General features: G+C 45.0%; 1 protein-coding gene across 1 annotated transcript in view; it reads right to left on the minus strand.

The window, feature by feature from the left end:
• Positions 1 to 7,742, minus strand: part of LOC128369819 (disks large homolog 1-like) — an 85,761-nt gene extending 78,019 nt beyond the window's left edge. The window contains exon 1 of the mRNA XM_053330896.1: positions 7,069 to 7,742. Coding sequence (XP_053186871.1) covers positions 7,069 to 7,087 — 19 coding nt within the window. The 5' untranslated portion in view covers positions 7,088 to 7,742. The remainder of the gene's footprint in view (positions 1 to 7,068) is intronic.
• Between the last annotated feature and the right edge of the window lie 576 nt (positions 7,743 to 8,318).

Genomic DNA, 8,318 nt, shown 5'->3' on the forward strand with positions numbered 1-8,318 from the left:
AGGAAAGAGAGATAATGAAGGACAGACAGACAGAAGGAAGGAAGGGAGAAAGGAAGGACAGATGGAAAGAAGGACAGAAGGAAGGAAGGAAGGAAGGACAGTTGGATGGAAGGAAGGACAGTTGGAAGGAAGGAAGGACAGTTGGAAGGACGGAAGGACAGTTGGAAGGAAGGAAGGACAGTTGGAAGGAAGGAAGGAAGGAAGGACAGTTGGATGGAAGGAAGGACAGTTGGAAGGAAGGAAGGAAGGAAGAACGGAAGAATGGAAGGAAGGAAGGAAGGAAGGAATGAAGGACAGAAGGAAGGAAGGAAGGACAGTTGGATGGATGGAAGGACAGTTGGATGGAAGGAAGGACAGTTGGAAGGAAGGAAGGAAGGAAGGACAGTTGGATGGAAGGAAGGACAGTTGGAAGGAAGGAAGGACAGTTGGAAGGAAGGAAGGAAGGACAGTTGGAAGGAAGGAAGGACAGTTGGATGGAAGGAAGGAAGGACAGTTGGAAGGAAGGAAGGAAGGACGGAAGAATGGAAGGAAGGAAGGAAGGACAGTTGGAAGGAAGGAAAAGAGCACAGGAAGGAAAGTGGGCCGGATTGGACCCCTTGGCGGGCCGTATCTGGCCCACGGGCCGCATGTTTGACATCCCTGTTTTAAAGCCTCGGCTACCGACGCCGTGACAGCAGCAGACGAGCCTGAAACACTGAGCAGCAGCGCGAGTAGAAATATCAAGAGTTTAACACCTTCATGATGTTCAGGGACAAATAAGACTCTTTAAAAACACCATAAACAACATTTCTATGAGCTGGACTTTTCTAGGCATGGGATGATAACCGTGTTCAAGGTTCACCGTGATTTGAAAAAGCAACAATAACCGAAACCTCCAAATGTTCTGTCGTACCGTTCCTGAGGTATGAGCTGTTTGTTGTCTGGTCAAAGACAGGAAATGCTGGTCCTTCCTTTCCTTCCTCCCTTCCTTCTTTCCTTTCTTCTCCCTCCCTTCCATCCTTTCTTCTTTTCCTCCCTCCCTCCCTCCTTTCCTTCCTTCTTTCCTTCCTCCCTTCCTTTCCTTCCTTCTTTCCTTCCTCCCTTCCTTTCCTTCCTTCCCTCCCTCCTTCCCTCCCTCCCTCCCTCCCTTCCTTCCCTCCTACCTTCCTTCCTTCCTTCCTTCCTCCTAACTTCCTTCCCTCCTTCCTTCCATGATATTTGTTCTTATGGTTCTCATACCGCCAGAATCTCATACCGGCCCATGCCTAGACTTTTCCTAATGTGACCCACAACATACAAACATGTTTTACTGCAGCTGAGACACATTTTAAAAGTACAAATGTGACCTGTATGTATTTATTTTTTGAACATCAGCATTGAAACGTGTTATTTTTGGGGCTTTTTGCCTTTAATGTTCAGGTTAGTAGAGAGAGACAGGAAACAGGAAGCAGAGAGAGGGGGCAATGACACGCAGGATAGAACCGATCGGTGAGGGATTCAAACCCGGGGTCGCCTGCAGTGAGGACGGTAGCCTCGACACACGGGGAAGGTGCTCTACCCGCTGAGCTAAACACCTCCACGCATTAAAACATGTTATTTTATATTTTACAGGCTTTCCACTGATCGGATCGGTTATATCGGATCGGCTGATATTAGTGAGATCAGCTGTAACGTCTTAATTCACAGATCCGATCAACGTCGTCATGGTGAAACTTTTTGCAGATGCTCTCGTTGCATAGATTACAGATGGTTTGTGTTTTATCGGAGGAAGGAAGGAGGTAAGGAAGGAGGTAAGGAAGGAGGTAAGGAAGGAGGTAAGGAAGGATAGATTACAGATGTTGTGTTTTATCTCATTTACTCTGAAGAAGTTCCACCAACATGTTTGAGCCCTGTCACAATCTGACGGACAATAAAGTTTTTTGAATCTTGAATCATTAGCTGTGGGTTTTGTGGGCAGACAGATAGAAACTCAAGCTATTTGTAATCTGAGTAACACTAAAGAACCTCGCGGGGAAGCTTCTGATAAACGTTTCAACACCTCAAATGTACCTGAAGGGAACACGAGGAGGAGAAGCTGAGTTTAAGAATCGCAGCGTGGACAAAGAAGACGTGATCGGATCAGTGATCAGTTTATTTAAACTCACTGATCGGTGATCGGCTCCAAACATCCTGATGGTGTAAAGCCTAGCTGTAGCCACTCGTTTTGAGCTCTGTCAGGATGTGACGGACAATAAAGTTGTTCGCTGAAGGATTCAAACAAACTTGTGGGTGGTTTTGGGACTTCTTCGGAGTAAATGAGATAAAACACGAACAATCTGAGCAACACTAAAGAACCTCGTGAGGAAGAATCTGCAAAATGTTTCAACTCCACAGATTTAACCACCTGGATAGGGAACACATGAAGGAGGAGAAGCCGAGTTTAAGAAACGCAGCGTGGACAAAGAAGACGTGATCGGATCGGTAGCTGTAGCCACTCGTTTTGAGCCCTGTCACAAACTGACGGACAATAAAGTTTTTTGAATATTGAATCATTCGCTGTAGGATTCAAATGATCAAATGATTGGTTCGGTGATTGGTTTATTTAAACTCACTGATCGGTGATCGGCTCCAAACATCCTGATGGTGTAAAGTCTAATATTAACTGTAACTCATGCAGAGATGTTCCAGTAGAAGCTCCAGAATATAGGTGAGGGCTTTGTGACCGACAATAAAGTTTTTTGAATCTTGAATCATTCGCTGTCGGATTCAAACGAACATGTCTGTGGTTTTGGGACTTCTTCAGAGTAAATGAGATAAAACAGGAACAATCTGAGCAACACTAAAGAACCTCGTGAGGAAGAATCTGCTAAATGTTTAAACTCCTCAGATGTACCTGAAGGGAACACGAGGAGGAGAAGTCGAGTTTAAGAAATGGAAACGGACTTCACACTGAAAGAAGGTCTACAGTGTTAGGAAGCAGAGGAAGAAGCAGAGGAAGAAGCAGAGGAAGAAGCAGAGGAAGAAGGAGAGGAAGGAGCAGAGGAAAGAGGAGAGGAAGAAGCAGAGGAAGAAGGAGAGGAAGGAGGAGAGGAAGAAGCAGAGGAAAGAGGAGAGGAAGAAGCAGAGGAAGGAGGAGAGGAAGAAGGAGAGGAAGAAGCAGAGGAAGAAGCAGAGGAAGGAGGAGAGGAAGAAGCAGAGGAAGAAGGAGAGGAAGAAGGAGAGGAAGGAGCAGAGGAAGGAGGAGAGGAAGAAGCAGAGGAAGAAGCAGAGGAAGAAGCAGAGGAAGAAGGAGAGGAAGAAGGAGAGGAAGAAGGAGAGGAAGAACAAGAGGAAGAAGGAGAAGAAGCAGAGGAAGAAGGAGAAGAAGCAGAGGAAGAAGCAGAGGAAGAAGGAGAAGAAGCAGAGGAAGAAGCAGAGGAAGAACGAGAGGAAGAAGGAGAAGAAGCAGAGGAAGAAGCAGAGGAAGAAGGAGAGGAAGAAGGAGAGGAAGAAGCAGAGGAAGAAGGAGAGGAAGAAGGAGAGGAAGAAGGAGAGGAAGAAGCAGAGGAAGAAGCAGAGGAAGAACGAGGGGAAGAAGGAGAAGAAGCAGAGGAAGAAGCAGAGGAAGAAGGAGAGGAAGAACGAGAGGAAGAACGAGAGGAAGAACGAGAGGAAGAAGGAGAAGAAGCAGAGGAAGAAGCAGAGGAAGAAGGAGAAGAAGCAGAGGAAGAAGCAGAGGAAGAACGAGAGGAAGAAGGAGAAGAAGAAGGAGAGGAAGAACGAGAGGAAGAACGAGAGGAAGGAGGAGAGGAAGGAGGAGAGGAAGGAGCAGAGGAAGAAGGAGAGGAAGAAGGAGAGGAAGAAGCAGAGGAAGTAGTAGAGGTCATTTTAACCTTTGTGTCGTCCTCCCGGGTCAAATTGACCCCGTTGACTGTTCCTTCTTTCCTTCCTCCTGTCCTTCCACCATCCCTCCTTCCTTATTTCCTTTCTCCCTCCCTTCTACCTTCCTTCCTTCCTTCTTTCTCCGTCCTTCCTCCCTCCTTCCTTCCTTCCTTCCTTACTCTCTCCTTCCTTCTCTCTTTCTTTATTTCCGTCCACCTTCCTTCCATCTTTTCTTTCCTTCCTTCCTTTCCTTCCTCCTTCCTTCCTTTCCTTCCTCCCTGCCTTCTTTCTTCCCTTCCTCCCTGCCTTCTTTCTTCCCTTCCTCTTTTCCTTTCTCCCTCCCTCGTTCCTTATTTCCTCCGTCCTTCCTTCCTTTCCTTACTTCCTTCCATCTGTCCTTCCTCCCTCCCTCCTTCTCTCCTCCCATCTGTCCTTCCTCCCTCCCTCCTTCTCTCCTCCCATCTGTCCTTCCTCCCTCCCTCCTTCTCTCCTCCCATCTGTCCTTCCTCCCTCCCTCCTTCTCTCCTCCCTTCCTTCTTTCCTTCCTCCATCCCCCTTTCTTCTTCCTTCCTTCCCCCATCCCCCTTTCTTCTTCCTTCCTTCCCTTCCTCCCTCCCTCCTTTCTTTCTTTCCTTCCTTCCTCCCTGCCTTCTTTCTTCCCTTCCTCTTTTCCTTTCTTCCTCCCTCGTTCCTTATTTCCTCCGTCCTTCCTTCCTTTCCTTCCTTCATCTGTCCTTCCTCCCTCCCTCCTTCTCTCCTCCCTTCCTTCTTTCCTTCCTCCATCCTTCCTTCCTTCCCTTACTTCCATTTGTTCTTCCTCCCTCCCTCCTTCTCTCCTCCCTCCATCCCCCTTTCTTCTTCCCTCCTTCCTTCCTTTCCTTCCTCCCTGCCTTCTTTCTTCCCTTCCTCTTTTCCTTTCTTCCTCCCTCGTTCCTTATTTCCTCCGTCCTTCCTTCCTTCCTTCCATCTGTCCTTCTTCCCTCTCTCCTTCTCTCCTCCCTTCCTTATTTCCTTCCTCCATCCTTCCTTCCTTCCCTTACTTCCATCTGTTCTGCCTCCCTCCCTCCTTCTCTCCCCCCTTCCTTCTTTCCTTCCTCCATCCCCCTTTCTTCTTCCTTCCTTCCTGCTTTCTTCCCTTCCTCCCTCCCTCCTTCTCTCTTTCTTTCCTCCCCCCCTACCTTCCTTCCTTCCTGCCTTTCCTTCCTTCCTCCCTTCCTTCCCTTCCCTTCCTCCCTGCCTGCCTTCTCTCCTCCCTTCCTTCTTTCCTTCCTCCATCCCCCTATCTTCTTCCTTCCCTTCCTCCCTCCCTCCTTCTCTCTTTCTTTCCTCCCCCCTACCTTCCTTCCTTCCTCCCTCCCTCCCTCCCTCCTCCCATCCTTCCTTCCTTCCTTCCCTCCCTCCCTTCCTTCCTATGAGTGTCCTATAAAGGGTTAATTGATTGAAAGTGTGTAAATGTATGGAGGGAATCTTTAAAGCTTTAAAAGGATTTATAACTTCCTACAGAGTAAAATCAGATTACAGCTAAACTTTAAATAAATCTACAATATTAGCAGATTTATACATTTATACATTTTAATTAGAAGGAGTCAATGACATTTCAAAGAATTAAATAAGATAATTATACCTTTCATTGACTAAAAGTATTAGATATAGAGTTTTTAAATGTTATAAACATATAAAACAGTATCTAGGTGCAACTTTAAAGGATGTATAACTTCCTATAGACTATAACTGGACTCACAATATCTGCATATATATAGATTATAGCATTTTAATGAGGCATTTAATAAGGTAATTATACTTTTTTAAGGGGGAATAGACGTAAATTTGTGTGCAAGTTTTTCAATATTACATATATATTAAAACATGTGTGGAGGGAATCTCTACAGCAGGCTTTAGCTGCAGCTTTAAAAGGATAAATAACTTCCTACAGAGTATAACTGGATTATTACATTGCATATAGATTATTGCATTTTAATGAGAGACAGAGAAAAGTAGATGTCATTTTAAGGAATTAAATAAGATAAGTATACCTTTCATTGACTAAAAGTATTAGATATAGAGTTTCTAAATGTTATACACATATAAAACAGTATCTAGGTGCAACTTTAAAGGATGTATAACTGGAGGTAATTATATATTTTTTTAAAAGAAGAATAGACGTACATTTCTATTTATATTCTTACATGTAATATACATATTAAAACATGTGTGGAGGGAATCTTTGCAGCAGTATTTAGCTGCAGCTTTAAAGGATATAACTTCCTGCAGAGTATAATTAGGTTGCCTTTAACTCACTGTTTGGCACAACTGACACATTTTATGACTATATATCTATATAAAAAGTAATAAAAGTGTATTAAAGGCAGCAGCATGTACTAATAATAACAACAATAATGTTTCTTAAATCTTTACAGTTAACCTGCTTTAGTGCAGCTGCCGGACAGCCTGTAAATATTTTATTAATATTAGAGTTTATTTTTAGTTGTCTGCAGACAAGGTGCCCCATATACAACTTGGGTTAGCAGCAGCAGCAGTGGTGTTACACTCTAACTGGTCACCGTGTTATCTGGTGACTCTAACATTTTAGGATACGTCACGAGAGGTGAATGAGTCTCCTGAACACACCTGAACTCACATACAGGGTTCAGATACTTTAGATATTAAAAACGCAAAGTGAAAAGTGATTAAACTATAAAGTAATTGTTAGTAGTCACCAGAAAACACGACCACCAGTTAAACCGTAACAGCTGCAGTGGCTAACCGGCTATCCCCTCTCTCCTCTCACTTTAACTCACTTTCCCTGCCTTGGCACGGCACGGCACGGCTAGGTGAGGCCGAAATGCGCCTTGTGGGCTTTGTCCCAGTCGAGTTATACCCATGTTAGTGTGTGTCCGTGTTTGTTTAAATGTTTTATTTCTCCGTTTGCAGGTTGTATGTTTGGACTTTCCACCCGCAGAGCCTCCAGCAGGCTAACCGGTGTTACGCTGTAACTGGTCACCATGTTAACTGGTGACTCTCTCACATTTTAGGATACGTTACGAGATGTGAACGACTCTCCTGAACACAATTGAACTTCACATAAATGGTTGAGATACTTTCGGTATTAAAAACATGGATGAAAAGTAATTAAACCATAAAGTAATTGTTAGTGGAGTCACCAGATAACACGGTCACCAGATAAACCGTAACACCTGCAGCTATGAGCGTGCTACTTGGTTGAATGTGTGAAAGGTGAAAGCGGCTTACCTTTCTTTCTGACGGGCATGGTGGTGGTGCTACTTCTTTATCAGCCACATATACTCCTCACACGGGACGAGAGGAAGGGGTTGTTATATATTGTATTGATTATTCCGATAGTTAAAATCCTTCCACGACGACACCAAGTTCCCCAAAAAAAGCGAGCCAAACAAACCTCCAAACTAAGTGTCAAAGGACGAGAAATGAAAAAAGAACCTTAAATCAGGTTAAAAAATGCAGGAGTCCTGGGTTGAACTATAGAAAGAGAGGAGCAGGAGAAGAGAGAGAGAGGAAAAAAAAAAAGCTCCGTGTGTGTCACCGACTCTCCGCGCTGGAGTTCCCAGCCAGAGAGGCTCCCTGCCCCGGCGTGCACCGTGCAGGCTGACCCGCTGTAAGTGGAGCTCTAACTCCGTCCGTGCAGGCGGGGTGCATGCATGCATGAGCTGCTGCTGCTTGCTGCTGCTGCTGCTGATAATGCAGTGGTGGAGGGAAATGATCAGCTCCGGAGCTTTAATGATTATCCTCCCAAAAAAAAATAAAAAAAAAAACTTCAAAGTCAAGCCGTGCCAAACCCAGCCTCACTTATCCCGCACTGGCCCGCACGCTTGTGTATTATATTCCCAACACAGTCTGCCGTTGTGCATTCGTGTCAAACTTCTCTCTGTGTAAATCCCTCCTCTCTCTCTCTCTCTCCTTTTTTTTCTCCTCCTCCTCCTCCTTCTCGTTTTCCTTCCCTCCTTCTCTTTTTTTTTCTTATTTTCTTCTTCCTCCTCCTCTTCCTCTTCTTCCTCCTCCTCCTCCTCCTGCATGCACCTCCTCCCCAGGTCAACAAATTCCCAAACTTTCCTTTTTAAAATGGCGTCTCACAGATCTGGAAAATGTGAACCATGTGATTTACAAAAGCCTCACCCCCCCTCCTCCCTCCCTCCTCCTCCTCTTCCTCCTCCTCCTCCTCCTCCTCTCCAACCTGCACGCCCAATCATGCAGCTCACCTACAAGGGCAAGGAAGGAGAGGAGGGGAGGGGATAGAAAGAAAGAAAGAAAGAGAGAATGAGAGAAAGAAAGAGAGAGAACTTTTTATTTGGATTAAAGGAGGAGGAAGGGAGGAAGGTGAAAGTCTGAGAGCAGGAGGAAGAGAAAGCAGAGGACATATGTGACATTTAAAAGTGAATTTTAAAAAAGGTAGACAGACATCAGGATGAACATATGAAATGTGCTGGAAACTAACTTTAAGCTTCTCACTTCAATAAATGTTCAAA

The sequence above is a fragment of the Scomber japonicus genome, chromosome 12 (genome assembly GCF_027409825.1).
Source record: "Scomber japonicus isolate fScoJap1 chromosome 12, fScoJap1.pri, whole genome shotgun sequence".
Lineage (NCBI taxonomy): Eukaryota > Metazoa > Chordata > Actinopteri > Scombriformes > Scombridae > Scomber > Scomber japonicus.